Consider the following 16590-nt stretch of genomic DNA (forward strand, 5'->3'; position numbering starts at 1 on the left):
GACTGCATATTTCAGCAACACTGGCCAAAAGGAGAATTTTCAGTCCCTATATACTTACCTTTTTGTTCCTTCAAATAATCTGCATTTTCTTTCATCCACAGCTCTGCTTTTATCTGAGCTTCTGTTTCGTTAAGTATATACTAAAAAGACAAAACAAGTTTGTCTACTTTCAGAAATCAACTTGAAAACCATAGAGCAAAACTGAATTGAAAAACCACTGGCAAGGTCAATTCACATCCTGTTTTTAAATGTTTTACATTAATAAAAGAAAATACAACTGAGATGTGACAATCAGCGAGCATTTCTAGTAACTTCTAAAGCTGGCAAAAACCAAGAGCATGTTTTCAAAAAACAGTGCTTGGTTTCCAAACTATGATGGGGTGACCACCAATCATCCAGGACTCACTGAACATGGTCTGTAATTAACCTAAAATGATCCTGGTTTTATGATCTTTTTCAGATGATATGAGAGTGTACCACAACAACATGGTCGTCTGCAAGTAATTCTGCATGTTGATGGTGGTCTGTAATTCCAAACAGTATGGCAACCATTGCCCTGTGCTACCAAAACAGAAACATGTGTCTTCTGGGTAGGTTTCTGCGAAGGTTTAGGCACAGTCACTGAGATTATTAGGTCAATGGCCACATCTGTGTGAATGATACCATCTTAGATTGCTGGAGTTTTAGTCCTCTAGATTTTAGAGAGTTGGGCTCAGTAACCACATCTAGGCTTTTTTCAGTTAACTCTACTTAGTCTCAGTAACATCATCAGTAGGTGTGGAGCTGTAAAACACACCTAGAAGTATTCAGATTAATTACAGAAATAAGCAAACAGGTACGTAGCAGGCAGGCTGGCAGGCTGGTACATAGCTCTCCTCTTCAATTACTTAAATGTAAAAATAAACCCACTATTTAGCACAACTGCCCATGAAACAAAAGTTCTCTACAGCTGATGCTGTTTGGGATTGAAGAACTTCTGCAGAACAGAGAAGACAAATTGGATCACCTTCATAAACAAGACACGTTATTTTTAAACAGCGGACCCAAGACCTGTAAAACGATGCTTAAGTGCAAGAAAAACAGATCGAGATTTCTCCATCTCAAGGGTTTGAGCATTCGAGATTTTCTCTGAAGTAAAACGTACATATAGGATTTTATGAGAAAAATACTTCCAGTCAAATGAAATGAATGCAGGGAGGAGTCCTTCCTCCAAGGGCATACGAGGTGAGCAAACAGCTGTGCAAGTGCTGGTTTATCAGACCAATATTTTCACTCATCTGCTTCTATTAAAAGTCAGCCATAATAGTAAAACTTGCTTTCTCCTAGCTCAGTTATTCATCTTTCTTATGCTTTTAGGGAGTTAATAATCTTGGGTTTACAGTATTACAGTCTATTGCCATGGAAATGAATATGAGGTCATAAAAGCAGAGTTACGATGTCATCACAGAGCCTAGGAGGAGGAGAAAATGTGCTTGTTCCTCCCCTGTGATTGTTTACATTACAGACCTGCTATATTGAAATCCGTCAGCCTCCCCGCTCCCTCCACACCACGTCCGCTCGATTCACAAGACCCCTCCTAATGCCCAGCCTAGCAAAACCTGCTTCATGGCTGAAGTCAAGCTGAGCTTTTTCCTGCTCCTTCATCCATGGCCAACAGTATTGTGCAGATCAGTAACCTCTATGCAACCTCATCACTTTCAATGAGTTTGTACCCCAAAAGAAGTTTTTAGCATTGCCATTATCTGTTCAAACTACACTTTAAACCAGCGTGACGGCCGGAGAGGGCATCAGGCTCAGAGTCAGGAGAGCCGGACCCTGTCTCATGTTCAAACGTTGACCTGCTGTGTGGCCTTCAACAAGCCATTTTCCACAGCTGTCTGTCTTTCATATTCAGGCTATATGGTAAAGGGTATTTTTTGCTGCCAAACAAATAATAATAAACCCAGAAAATGTTACAGAAATCTTTGAAATAATGCAGAAGCTGTACATGCTGCTTTTACAGTTTGGTTTCCATGGCAGCCTCCTATGTTGAATATATCTTAATTAAATAATGACTTTAGAGCTCCACTAAAATTTTAAAAGTCCTTCTTCAGAATAAAAGACATTCTAAAACATAATTATTCCAGCACAATAAGAGCAAGCAGCAGCAGCAGTCCCGTAGATATATAAAATGGGCAAGGAACACCAAATTCACAGGCTTGCATGAACATTAGTTTTGATCTCAGATCACTGAAATCACGTGAACCTCTCTGCAGATCAGAGCAAAGAGGCAGCAAGGGGAGAGGATAAACCAGAAAAGAACCATTTTTCATTCTCAGATATCCAAATGCAGAGAGAGCCAGGATAAGAGGGCACCTTACCCGATCTATTTCACTGTCGTCGATCCCACTAAGATCTAATTCACCGTCTCCTGTATTCTCACCTACAGAAAAGGACACATTTTAATTAGGTGGATGCTTGTTCAAAATCAATCGCAATTCAAGTTCTACAGTACAGTAACACTTCACGATCGTCCTTCAGACATTTGCATCCTTCCACATTCATCCTGGAGGTTAAACATGATGCTGAGTATTTTCAATATGGGGGTACCCGCACGCACAAATTCACCACACTCAATTAATTTAAAATTCAGGAATCAGCGCAGTCGTCTTCAGTACTGAAAATCTGTCAGACCCTTCCAGTTGCCTTTTTTTCCCCCCCATTTTAATTTACAACCACGAATGTTCAGCAGGAAGCTGGGGAAACCATTTTAAAATGATGACCATTTTTCTTTCATCATAACATGAATTTCTCTGTCAGAGCCTATAGGTCAACGATTCACACGTAAATTATGACTTAGAAAATATTTTCTGTTTTCGGGGAAGCAGTGTGGACCATCATGCCACCAGTCATACCATGCCTTTGTTCTTGATTCTGATCTATCCTCATTTGAACCACTTACCTCATACCAGTTCTCTAAAAAATGTGTATTAGTTTTTCTATCTGTAAAATGGGAATTATTAAAACATTTCCAAATGTTAAAATAACTTTTAAAAGCTATGGAAGGGTCTAGATAAATGTTAAACAAGATTGACTTTCTGTAATTACAATTTCACTGTAATTTTTCTAGTTTTGCATTTATTAAGACTTCTTCTGAAAACACATTTTTTAATATTCTCTCCACTAAAAAGCATAACAGCACAGAACTGAGGCCTAATTTGGGACTTGCACAATGTACAATGGCAAAACCTGATTTTCCACATCACATTAGTGTACAGTAGTAATGCACTATTAATGTAGTCCAGGTAGAGAAGAAAACAAATTATTCAAAAAGACTTATGCTGGGGAATGAAGCAATCTTCTTGGTCATCTCCATTACATCTAATCAAGACTAGACAAGGGATGACCTAACCAGTTTACTTGCAAAAAATATAAACAAATTAAGTTTCAAGAATCTGCAATAACAAATTAAAACTGAAGTGGTGCAGAACAGCTTGTCATCTTCATGGTTCCTGCTTCCCAGTCCTGGGAATGTGCCTCCCCACAAGCCAAGACCTTTGAACAGTTTGATCCCCCAGCCTGGTGCTTTCCCATGGAGCAGAGCTCCTGAGCAGCACGGCGCTGAACCGGCGAGGGGGAAGGCAGCTGCAGCTCTTTGATCCAATGGCAGGTTATGGCAATATGGAGCCTCGAGGCTTGAGGAGCACCAAATGGTGAAGACAAGCAAGGGTAGGAATTATGAGCATTCCCAGAAGATATGAATGATGCTCTGCTTGGCAAAACTCAGGCTTTTAAACCAGCAGCCTGAATTACACGAAACTACAGGGTCAGGAATCCAACCAAAACACCCATTTAGGAATAAAGGCTGTGCCTCTTGAGGTAGTGCAAAGGATCTGGCTGCTCATTTATTGGTATCAGACACCAAACGCTTAAAAGTGTCTTCTCAAACTCCACCTTAAACAACCAACAGAAAGTTTTAAACTCTTTCCATACCAAGCCATACACAAAACAGGTTTCACCCCAAAGAAAATGTCCTTTTGTAAGGAATCACATAACATTGCGCTTTGATTTTCTTCTGAGATTAACTCATAAACATAATATCAACTTTACCAGTTCAGATAAACTGATGCCAATATGACTGAAAAGGCCTTAAGGAACACATCGCATTGCCGTTACATTTAGAAATTAACTGTACGTTAGTCCCAGGCACCAGATTTACTTTCCGACCTTTTTCCCCAAAAATACTTTAAAAGTGTAAAAGATTTTATAACAACCACATAATTGTTCAGTACACATGCTTTTCTTCTGGCCTCATCTCTCCATAGCGCAGTAAGAGCAGAACTTTCTGCACCAGCTCCTCATGCAGGCACTCCACCACCAAGCAAGCTGGGATGCGACCCATGGACATGGCAAAGCATGCCCTGGCTTGAGGCTGCAGAGGAAAAGCAAGGTGACAAAATACATCCCGGTGGTTTGCTGCCTCTCTAATATAACTCACTGGAATGTTTTCAGTGAACTGTAATCCTGCAAAGAGGAGAGAGGAATCACCATACGCTGCATCGCCCATGGGAGTCCAGGGTATGCTGCAAAACAGCATTACACGTCCCTCCTGCTGGAACTGAGATGATAGAAATTTCCAGTGAGCAAAATGCTTAAATAATCACTGATGAAAGGAGTAAATACTGTAGCCTAGTGTCTGAGACACCTTTCCAGGAGATTGTCCACCTGGGTCCAAGAAATGCTTCATTACACAAAATAAAATAGCCCAAGAGTGTGCCCAGGCCAGAATAACCTCAGTCGGATGGAGTTCATGCACAAATGGGATTCGAACTGGGTCTCCTGTATTCTGGGTAAGTGCTTTAACCACTAAGCTGTAGGACAGAAGGGCGCATGGTCTCCCCCTTCTCTGTGTTATCTACCTTCTGTTTCCTCAAGGTTTTGGGGGAAAAAGCACCTAACTTTCAATTTGGTTTATCTGAGCAAAGAGAGGACTCTTTTTTTTTTTTGATATTCATTGCACCAAATAAACTAAACTATCAACTTGGAATTAGGGATAAAGAAAAAGGGAGCCAACCTCAAAAATCATTAGTGGTCTGAAAATCATGGGCTAGAAAATCAAAATTTGGAAGTGGTGACAGAACTACTCCGGACTCAAGTCACTGCTCAACTTTACATTAAATTCTGTGCATCCCAAAATTATTTATTGCAAAAACTGCCACAGCATCTTAGGAACAATAAAAATATCGCACTGAAATCAAGCTGCCACTGCTTTTATTCATCATTAAACACCTCTCTCCTCCTATACCCTGCTGTATTTTTGGAACAGAGTTTTAAAATTTAATATGTCACAGTACAGTAGGTGCCTGTTCCCTTATACAGCCCTAATATGCCAGACTGAAAATGATGTAATTTCAAGCACCATGAAAAATTTCACATGTCATTTTAAATATCTCTTGTTACTGAATTAGGTGCCAGTTTTTCTCATTGGATCAATTAGCAACGGGGACGGAAAACTCATTCTCCAACTGGTAAATTGCAGAGAAGAATCCAGAAGCAAGTTATATGTAATAAGCATTTCTTAGACCCCATAACAGCAGTACAGGGAGTAATTGCAGGATAGCCCTCTGCCTGCAAGTCGTCCTTTTTCCTGCCAAGGCGATAGGCATTCATTAAATGCAAGGGGCTTTTCTTTAGAAGAGAAGGTGCCTTCAAACCCCTAGTTTAACGCTTTTAATGAGAAAAAAAATACGTTTTGTTACGGGATGCCAATTCAAAAAAGAATACATTCATTTGGATCTGAAAATTTCCACAGCAATCGTTTCCAACATCAGTAGACCCTTCCAGCCATAAATATCCGTCTGCTCCATGTTATACAGCTCACTCCAGGGCACAGAAAGTAAACCCGTTGCTTTTTTATATACCAGAAAGATCTTCCCAGCTGCTAAACTTTTCAAAACAATTTCTAAATGATCATTTTCTCTTTTAATAAAAGGGTTGAAATAAAATGTTCGACGAAATAAAAACACAGATGTGGCCAACATCTGGTCCAACCTCTTAAAAGCTTATTTAAAAGCAATGGCATCACGTGGCACAGCTCTTAGACACCACGGATTTCCTCTGCTAAGAAAAACAACCACTTTACTGCAGGGCACAGGCAAAAAATAAGTTGGGCATTAAAAACAACAAAACCACCCCAAATCCAGTTCTTAGATGAAAGTACCGTTAGGAAGAGTACAGGGTGAGGCAGCGAGGAGCAGCCTACTCCATCCTCACCTAATGTCTCCGTGGCAAGCGGAGGAGGACAGGCACTTCTAGAGCTTTCCATCAAGGTCCCAAATCAACTACATTCATGCCACTTAAAACCATAAGCCACCCAGCCAGCTCCCCCAATATTTAAAAATAAAAACCCCCAAAAGCCCTTTCTTTACAGCCTTTTAACGTCTTTCCAACTGACTGTAGTAGACGCGAGGGCTACAATCAGACACTGGGGATTAGGTTTGTAAACCTGTAAGATTATTTACTGTTCTTGTCATTACTAAATGCACACTAAACCCTCTCTTAACACACTGTCTCCCCCTCTCCCTACATCTGTGTGGCTAGTTAAATGTATACATAACACACTATTATGGGGATTTATTACAGAAGAATCATTCCAGCCGATATATTTTAAACCCCACATTTTTAAAAACAGCCATGTGAAGAATGCATTTTTCTGTTTCTATTACAGGAGGCAGCACTATTTATTGCTCTGCCCAGATAAGAGGATTTCCTTACAGACAGAAATGGAAGCTGAACACTTCCCAGGAAATCCTCCAGAGCAGATACAATAGAAGGCACTTGGTGCTCTGGTCCCTCCGTCGCACTGTTTCATAGCAGTCAAAGAGCTAAAGAGTTCAAACAAAGCACCCTTCCATCTATTCAGCACAACATCAGATGCTAAGCACCCCCAGCAATTAAGAAATACTTTGGGGCTAGAGCACGATAAAATCTGAAAACAGTTCGGAGAGGCTTTTTCACTAAAAAAAATCCTTAAGCAACAAACCAAATGACCTGAGCCCGGCGGCATGAGAAATAGTGGGATTGATCGTTGCTCTCCTGGGAGGGATTAAAACCAAGGGGAGACACTGAAAGCTCCTGCAGATCGTCAGAGGAACATGATGGGGCAGAAACACTTTTGCAGTTAAATCTGGTGAGCGGTGCCGGTGCCACTTCGGGAGCTGCAAGGAGCGTGAAGTGAAGGCGGTAGCTTAGCGTCAAAACAGGCACTGCACAACCGCACCAGAATATAACCGATGAGCTGATCAGAGGGAACAAGAACCCATCCAGAGGGGAAGACAGCTGATTTACCGAGGGGCGTGAAGAGAACGGTCGTTAAGCATGGGGAAGCGGGAGGGGAGCGTCAGCGGCGCAGGGCAGACAGAGTGCCGTGGTGATCAGGTAGGGAAGAGAAATCGATGTGAAAATGCTGCAGAGGCAGCAACATAGCTCGAAGTGCAGCGTACAAGGATTGATGGGTGTGCAAATGAACCCGCCGCACATCAAGGCGTGCGCAGAGTTCGCAGGGCCGTATGAATAGGGTACGCTGCGAGTTTTATTAATATGGGGCTAGGAGCCTCTGGAGGAGGAGGCTGGGACGTTATCTTGGCAGTTTTAAGCTGTTGCCAATCTCATTGCTCTGGATAAGGCACCTCTTTGTGCAATCCCAGCTGGCCCCGCTGTGCCCCCATCCCACAGCACAGACCCCGTGGCTGCCAAAGGCTCCGGTTCCCCCCGGTCACCTTCGGCAATGTCATGGTGTGCCATCGTAACAAAAGTACGCCACAAAAACAAGATGTAAGGACAGAGCAAAATTAATTGCACTTACTGACAACATAAGGTCACAAAACCGCATGACGTGTATCCTCATATTTAAGTGAAAATGTTTTTTATTTTATTGTACCCGAAACCACCTTGAAAATTACAGCCTACTCCCTCATAGTGCCAATTGGACACCAGGATTTAGGTCTGATGGCGTACAGAGCACACGAGGCCACGCACACAGCATAAAGATAAATGAAGTCTGTCACTTTATTATTTCCTTCTGCCAAGGCGAGGTTAAGGGGTCCTCTCCAGCTGAAGCCAAGTTTCCAGCCCGCTAGCTCCCTCAGAGAAAGCAAACACACCGTGCCACGCAGAGCGAGGCCCCTTCTCCCCAGCAACGTTCATTCCTGCCGACGAGGGGTGGCAGGAGGCGTGGCAGGCCCGGCAGCACTGGGGACACAGCCCTGGCACTGCCAGGCGCCCACCGCCAGCTCCTCACGCTGGGACTGTAAGAAGCGAAAAGGCGAAGCCCAAAGGGGTACAAATGAAGGGCAAAGAGGGAAAAGACAATCTAATAACAACAAAGCAATTCCACGTATCTGCTACGTACCCTACTATTGCAAGCATGAGAGAGCAGCTGTGCAAGGCAAGCCTCCCTCGCTCCTGCCCGTTGAAAATAGGACCTTCTCACAGAGAAAAGAGGAACAAGAGCCGGGATCAGCCCCGGCTGGTTTGCAGTCACTGCATCGGCCTCGTCCACGTCGCTGTAGGCAGGAGGAGATTTTCCTGCAAGATTCGGTCTTATCCCAGCGCAGAACTACAAACCCATCTTTATCAAGTGCCTGCATCTCTATGTCCTCACACTGAGATTCAAGCTCCAGGTGTTACGTCCCTCCCGCAGCAGCAGCCTGACATCCGATGGCCTTCCTGCAGTCGCCACCTTCATACGGCGGCCACAGAACGATTATCCCATCGCAGGAACAGAATTTCAAATTTCTGTGCTTAATGATACATGGGAACGAACTACAAGAAAAGCTTTCCTACAGTCAGTCATCTCTCACAGAACCTTTCTTAGACACTGAATACATTTTTTAGAAATTAAACTTCAATTTCGAAAAAAAAACAACCCACCAACCCTGCTGCTTTTCTGGCAGCACATCCACACTGAAACAAATGCTGTTGTTTCACCTCGCAGTCCACGGAGAATCTAACCACACCGCATCCATGCATTTTATACACAGTTAAAGGTTATGCCACTAGTCTAACGACATGGAAACTTTTTAACTTAAACACTAATTCATCAGAAAAACAGTTAATCACTCTGTACTTTCCAGAATGCTTATGTTTTTTAAAGCAGGTAGTACAAATAGTCCAGCAATAAACAATGCCTTTCTGATTCTGAAGATTTCTCTTTGAAAAGGTAAGATCATGCTTATTGAACTACATAGCAATATAAAAAGCCCTTAAGAAAAAAATCTGTCATCTTCCCAAAATAAATACAGCTGAAAGTTAAGCTTTTGAACTGAAGAACATCTTGACACTGCCCTCAAAACCAGAAGCAGATGTTCCTCTTCCAGAATAACGTTCGTGTCCCCCCAACACCTTTGGAAAACAGTGAAAAAGAACATCCTTTATGCAACCTACTTGAGGCAACTCATCATTCGTTTTTAAACTCACAACCCTGCTGCCCTGACCAAGGGCTCAGAGGACGGCTGCTCTGAACAATATGAAAAAAAGCTATTTTTTGCTGATAAAACCAATAACCATCAATGATCAACTTGACAAATACTCACCCGGAAACACACTAATTAGCTACCACATGACCTTTTTCAGCTCCAAAGCCCAGAAATGGTACGAGCTCCCATGCACACACACAAGCCTTCTCCAACTCGTGATTTCTGCATCCAGCAACGCCAACACTGATCACCATGCTCCTGCTGAAGGTGCAACACACTCACATCTCAGCGCTTGTCCACACATTGACTCCTTCCTGCCTGAGCAGGTATGGAATTAAAGGTTTTTAAAATGGAGTCTATAAGGACAGATTTCCCCTACTTATTGCTCTTTTCCACCTGATCACCAATTCCCCACAGTATTTTCCTCCTTTGCCTTTTATGCTGTTCTTGGCATCTTTTCTCTCGTTTCCCTTCCCCCACCTTCCTTCTTTTTGGTGCCTTCTGGCCTGTATTTTCTGCATTTTTTTTTACAACTCTGCAGGGCTACCCAACAGTAACAGTTTATATAAAGGGAGAGGCCAGGGAGAAGAACAGACCAGCATCTTAATCAGTTCCCCTCTCCAAACCCCGCAAGTGCAAAGCGCCGCCGTATCTCTTGCAGAGGGCGAGGGCTGTATGACGCCCCGGAGAGACGACAGCCAAGGCAGCCGGGCTCAGATCAGTCTCCAGCTCATTTTCTCCATGCTGCCAGACCGCTATGTAAAACAGCAAGGGCACTTTACATCCAAGCCAGCCGTAAAGGGAACAGCTGGTTTAATGCTGAAGTGCTGAAGCATCATTTCTGCAACTGCAGCTCGCCAGTTAAGGAGCCAGGTCTTGCTGTGGGCGCTAAATGCTCTGCTGTCCATCCCCGCAAGCCCAGGATCCTTGCCTGGCCAGCACTCAGCCTTCCCAGCAGAAGGACATATGTTTTATTGAGAAGTAAATCTACTCCTCTAACGTGCCGTCTTCCCTGCACCAAATAAAATGAGGCTGGGAGCTCTGCACTACTGAGAACTTAAAAGCAAATCCTAGAATTTTGCTTGGATTATTTTTATCTATATTTTTTTAAATCATGAATCAATTTCTGTTCCACCAGGAAAAAATTTTAAATGCATACAGTCATATATACACACACAGTTTTTAAGCTACAAAGACACAAGAAAATTTTGAGGAGACTCGCACTACAACATTTTAAGGCTCATTTGGCTGACTGGAACTCAAAAGCAAAGCTAACTTATTTTTCTAGGACGTCACTGAAAAGTCACAGTTGGTGCAGCCAATGGCCCTAAAATTAGAGCAATTTTCCTTTAGCAGAAGTACAAATGGTGGAACTGTCAGTAGGAAGTGCAAACCAGAGCCCAGCCTAACCCCAACACGTCTCTTGCCACGTCAGAGTTACCACACTGACCCCTGCACAGCTCCCCACCTCCAGGTCAGGCACACAGGTCAGCGCTGGGCATCCAGACTCACTTCCACGTTGACCTGGCCCATGTCAGCTCTTCCATTAAAGAAGTCATCTTCCTCTTGCTCCCAGCACTGAGGTCTGGACCAAAGAATCATAAAATCATAGAATGGTTTGGGTTGGAAGGGACCTTAAAGATAGGCAAGGTCAGGGACACCTTCCACTAGATCAGGTTGCTCAAAGCCTCATCCAACCTGGCCTTGAACACTGCCAGTGAGGAGGCATCTACAGCTTCTCTGGACAACCTGTTCCAGTGTCTCACCACCCTCACAGGAAAGAATTTCTTCCTCATATCTAATCTAAATCTACCCTCTTTCAGTTAAAACCGTTACCCCAAAGAGCTGCTCCAGGTTAAAAACAGCCTAGCAAAATAACTCACCCAGACAAGTGAGAAAGGGGAACAAGTTGAACTTTCCTCTTACAATTTTGCTCTAATCACCCTTACCATCTCTCAGCAGAGGTGAGATGTAACTTCTACCCCCTCCTCTGAGGTTCAGAGCTGGTCTACGGTAGATCTGGCGACAAGCTCAGCACCAGCCACCAGAAGCCACCCGGACTACAGAAATGCTTCAGCAGGCGATTATTAGCATTAAGACAATACCACAATATAGTGTATGAAATTATATACCTGAGTCTTTATTTAGAGAAAAAAAATTCAATTTGTATCCTGCCCATTTACTGCACTGTCCGGGCGGGCCGAATGGTGAGAAGCTGTTAACGGAAAGAAAATTAACAGGTAAGAAATTTCTCATTTTGCTACCCAGCTTCTTCCTTCCTTCATTGCTAATGAGAAATAGCAAGCAGGGAATTACAGAGATGGGGAGAGGAAAGAGAAGGTAAAAGTTTATTCTTCTTATTATTAATTATTACTACAGCAGAATAACAGGCAAGAGCAGAAGTTCCCCTGGAAAAAGCAAAAGCTTTGTAAACGAAGCAGTTAGGTGGGAACCTGGCCCAAAGGAGAAAGCCTCTGTGATGGATGGGGGCTGGATTCAGAGCAGCTACCAGGCAGTGGTTTATGCCACCAGGACTATCACAGCCATGGAGCAGAGAGAGATCACCCACGTAAGACCCTGACTCTGGTTCAATGACCACGACCACCAGCTGGGATTTACAAACCTGGAAGTAGGAGACATGGGTTTGAATTTTTCAAAGGTAGCAGCTACAGAAATGCAGATCCATGTTAAGAGCATCAGTCCATGACGCAGCAGATGGCCGCAGCCAGCACAGACCATGCTTTTAAATAAAAATCAAAGTGGTTGTGCCGTTTCATCCTAGCTGAAGTGCTCTTTTTGTCTCTGACCATGCCTAATGGTTGAGAAATGGGTAGGTGGTAAAGTACTTCTCTGTCTTGCTCTGGACCCAAGCAGAGCTCACATATGAGCCCTGCTCCAGGGACCAGGGCATTTTTGTGTCCATTTGGGCAACTATATGAACCATATAAGGATCTCTGCAAAGTACAGGCATTGCTTGGGCGGCTCCAGGTGACAGCAGAGCACGGCAAGCTCACTTGGTCACCCGGCCAAACTGCAGCACAACCCTGCTGCAGACAGCACACGTACTGCAGCAAACTCCCCGAGAGGACACGCGCTTGTTCCTCCTCCTCTCCCCAGATGTTTCAGGGACTGCAGCAAACATTTTCCCAGATGTGCAGTAGACAGTGGTGAAGGATTTTAATATTTTGCCCGCAGCAGCTCTGAGGCCCCAATGCCTTGGCATTTGGATAGACTGAACCGTAAGCACAGCATAATTAGCATGTGTACTCCAGATGCTTGAGATCCATCATTACAGCGCTGGAATGCCCTCTGACACCACAACTTTCCAAAAGAAGAAAGTTGTGGAGAAGTTCCTGGAGAATAATTTGTCTTATTCTCCAGGAACAGTGGAAAAAGGCACTTCCATGCACAGGAGGTTTTGGGGGAGCCGGAGAAATAACCTTTTCCCGACAAAGCCCAGCAGCATTATTCACCTATAAATAACAGAGCCAGTTTCAAAGCCGGCCTTTCTAGCTAATGGCTATCAGAAAGGCCAGCCATATGCTTGTACAACCTGCCATTCTGATTAATCTCAACATCTGACTGTTGTATATAAAGTTTATATAGTAACAGGACTATATTTAATATGTCATTTTAGCTAGGTTACGTATTGCTGATTTTACAGTTTCTCACCAATCTGCCATTCTCCAGGGTACAGGCACACAAAAGACCTTGTTTAAAGGTTGATTAGATGCAGAACAAAGTGATGAGTTTGGAAAGATTTTACTAAGTCTCAAAAACCAGGTGGACTGGTAACACATTGCAAAAAGAGCACTAGAAAATATAAGGTCCCGCATCCCATTACATGTAATTAATTCTTTATTTAAATATATCAGGCTTCTACTTAACACGGTATTGCAGAGGAAAGAAGAAAGTCACAAATCATGGCTCAGTCTCACATACGCTAAAAGGATTCATGGCTCTTTCTGCCATGCATCCATTTTATTTTACAGCATATGGCATAGTATCAAAGTTGTTCTTCTTTAATTAACTGAATAACGATGTTTTGCCATGAGGCTTAATCTAAGTTCACCATAACATACTGTATTATGACACCAATTCTCAGAAACATGACCACATGTCCGCAGCCCATTTGGAGAGAGGGATGTGCATTTCATGTACCAATTCATTTAAATATATTCAGCATTAGATGCAAAATTGATTTCTTTGAAATCAGTAAAGTTTATTTTGAATAAGCTAAAACAAAGTTATCTCCTGAAAATAAGCTTTGGATAACATCTTACTATTTCATTACAAAATGAAACCCAGCCCACCAGATCGTCATTTCAAATTCAGACCTACTATCCTTTCTTATGGAATAGATGTTTATTTATATTTTATTTCTTTATTTCTTTTACTTCTTTAGATAAGACTAGGGCGGATTGTTCTTTATGTTAGTTTTAACTAGGTAAACTCTTTCCACAGCAGACTTAAGCATCATTAAGTGTGCAGTGAAATAAGTCCAGGATAATGGGCTGACAGAAGCGACGGATGAAGGAAGAGCTAGCAAGGTACATAGACAAAAGCCCTGTCTCCTAAAAGAGTAAGATTTTGAATCTTACTAGCAAGATAAAGCAGAGAATACTAAAGTCCAGACAAAACACTCCCATGCAATTCTCTTCATGTCATCAAAATCAACATAAAAATCTTTAAATGCTAAAATAAAGCCAAGCAACGGAACATTACTGTCAACGACTGCCAACTGAAATGAATGATCTGGGTTGAAAGCGTTTGCTGACGTAGCTACAAGTTCCCACAAAGACTTCAGGGCTGTGGCAGCAAACCCGTCTGCAGAATAGCTCCTCACCTCCTCCAGAGATGAACCAGGCACACGGACCTCAACCTTGCCATCAGCTTCAGGGAACATGGGGATTAAGCTGGAGCTATGCCACTGAAAGGCATTTTGGGAGCAGGACCAAATGCACCCCTCACTCTAAATCTGGAATAACAGACCCAAAATAAGGCCACATCACTATTTCTGGTAGTGACAGCAGAGAATCCGTAACTTCTGGCCTTTGCCCAGAAGAGGTCTGCAAGTTGATGGAAACACCTCATAGCTAGGACACCTCTGACAGGCAGCCAGCGCGGCTGTGCCAAGGCATCCGTACCCATCAGCACCACCACAGGGAAAGCCAAACAAGGAGTACCAGGAGGCTGTGCTGGGGGCTGCGGAGGCAGGGATCCCAATGTCTGCATCCACAAACGTTTAATTCTCAAGGTGTTTTTCAGCTGCTACCAAGAGACGATTTCATCACTGCGGTGACACTGCACTCAATCAGCTCGATTGACCAAAATGACTGCGCATCTGCTGGCCATAAAAGCTTACAGACTATGTTATTCCACATTTTGTCCAAAAGAAGAGGACAGATTTGAACAACAGAAAGTAATCTAAATCACAGGATTAATTATACTGGCACTTAAAAAAAAGAAAGGAAACAAGAACAACAATTTCAAGCTTTCATGTTATTTTTAGACACTACAATTTTCTCCATATTGTAGTCAAATTAGAAGTAGATGCAGCAAGGAGAACGAGGAAGCTTGCCAAATTTTGGGGAATCAACGATTAATATAGTAGCAATTAATTCAGAAGAGTAACTACAGGACATTGTAGGGTTCCTTGTCTGTTCTGTCCCAGTGATTGTTTAAAAAATTTGTTAAGCAAAGAAATAAAAAAAGTTCTTTGTTTATTTTTTTCTAAATTACCATCATTGCAAACTCATGCTGGTATTTGAAAGTCAGTCTGGGCTCTCCCTAGTTATACATCTTTATTATCGTAAACATTCCACAACTGGAAATTACTTTTCATGACGCTTATACCAAAAAGAAAATAGCTGTATTGCATCTGCAGAACCAAAAGTAGTAAAATGTAATAAACATTCATCTTTGTCAGTGGCTCTGCAAACCAATCTGTTCAGCACGTAGGTGCCATTTTTACACAGTTGCTTTATTACTACGTAATTATTGATGGAGCAGCCAAGTGCTCTCCCAAGGAAAGACTGTTCTTAAAAACGCGCTTGTTAAAAGTTTAAATGTAAACCTCAGGATAAAAACCGGCAGTTAGATTTCATCTGATGTAAACTTTTAAAGAGGAAAAAAAAAATTGGAAGGACAATTTCAAAAAATCCTACTTTTGAGGCAGGCATGAAATTGAAGCAGACAAGAAACTTTAATGTGATAGAAAGAAAGAACTGGGGACATCTGTACCGAGAATAAGTTGTACATAGCAGGAGGAATTACCAATCTAGTGATGTGCCAGCTCTCTGCATTTAAATTGCTTCACGGGCCATACCATAAAAATTGTTTGCAATGAAAGTGGTATGAAGAATTCCTGCATTTTATTGCTCCCAGTGATATTCTACCCAGTTTGTGTGTGTATACCGATCGTAGTGTTTCAAGTACAACACCGTTTCGTATTAGTACCTGTTTAAATTACTCGCCCACAAACACCGTTCCATGTTCAAAATGCCTCACTATTAAATTTTCTGTTTCAGTCATAGTACTTTGACAGTTTTTATCAAGCTTTCAAAGGCAAGAAAGTTTCGTGCGAGCTTTCTGAAAGTCAAGATAAAGCAATAAACTTTAAAATTAAAAGAAGGCTTCTTCAGGAGAGAATTTAGCGTACCTTTTTGAATTCCCTCCCCACTTTGTTAAACCAAACCTCTTCATTGCTCACAGATTTCTAAGTGTTGCATTTCTGGAGCTGAACTTCAAGCATCAACCTTACTCTCTCTACAAAGACCCTGCATATAAAATGATCTTGGGCAACAGCATATCTGAAATCGCCCATTCCCCTTCACTGATGGATCGTAAAACCTTCCCAGCACTGATACTTCAGTGCAGGCACAAATGCCTCCAAAATACACATTCTTTACTGCCGCAAAGACACGGTCCAAAGCACGCCTCCAAACCCAGCTGAACTGGGGGAGCTGGTTTCTGCCCTCACCGACAGCCCCGTGTCCCTTCCCTCCGCAGCAGGTACGACCTCCCTCCCGCCTGCTGCTGTAACGGCCACGGCATCGCTCCCCAACACGCATCTGTCAAAATGACCCTGTTATTTAAAACAGCTGCATGAGCCTCTGATATTTTTGACAGACCC

At 42.7% G+C, this 16590-nt stretch overlaps 1 protein-coding gene across 1 annotated transcript in view; it reads right to left on the reverse strand.

The window, feature by feature from the left end:
• BRF1 (BRF1 RNA polymerase III transcription initiation factor subunit) overlaps positions 1-16590 on the reverse strand; it is a 181435-nt gene that overhangs the window by 48025 nt on the left and 116820 nt on the right. Inside the window, exons 12-13 of the mRNA XM_068400188.1 lie at positions 2361-2422; positions 59-140 (exon numbers count right to left, since the gene is read on the reverse strand). Coding sequence (XP_068256289.1) covers positions 59-140; positions 2361-2422 — 144 coding nt within the window. The remainder of the gene's footprint in view (positions 1-58; positions 141-2360; positions 2423-16590) is intronic.

Source organism: Nyctibius grandis, chromosome 4, assembly GCF_013368605.1.
Source record: "Nyctibius grandis isolate bNycGra1 chromosome 4, bNycGra1.pri, whole genome shotgun sequence".
Classification (NCBI taxonomy): domain Eukaryota; kingdom Metazoa; phylum Chordata; class Aves; order Nyctibiiformes; family Nyctibiidae; genus Nyctibius; species Nyctibius grandis.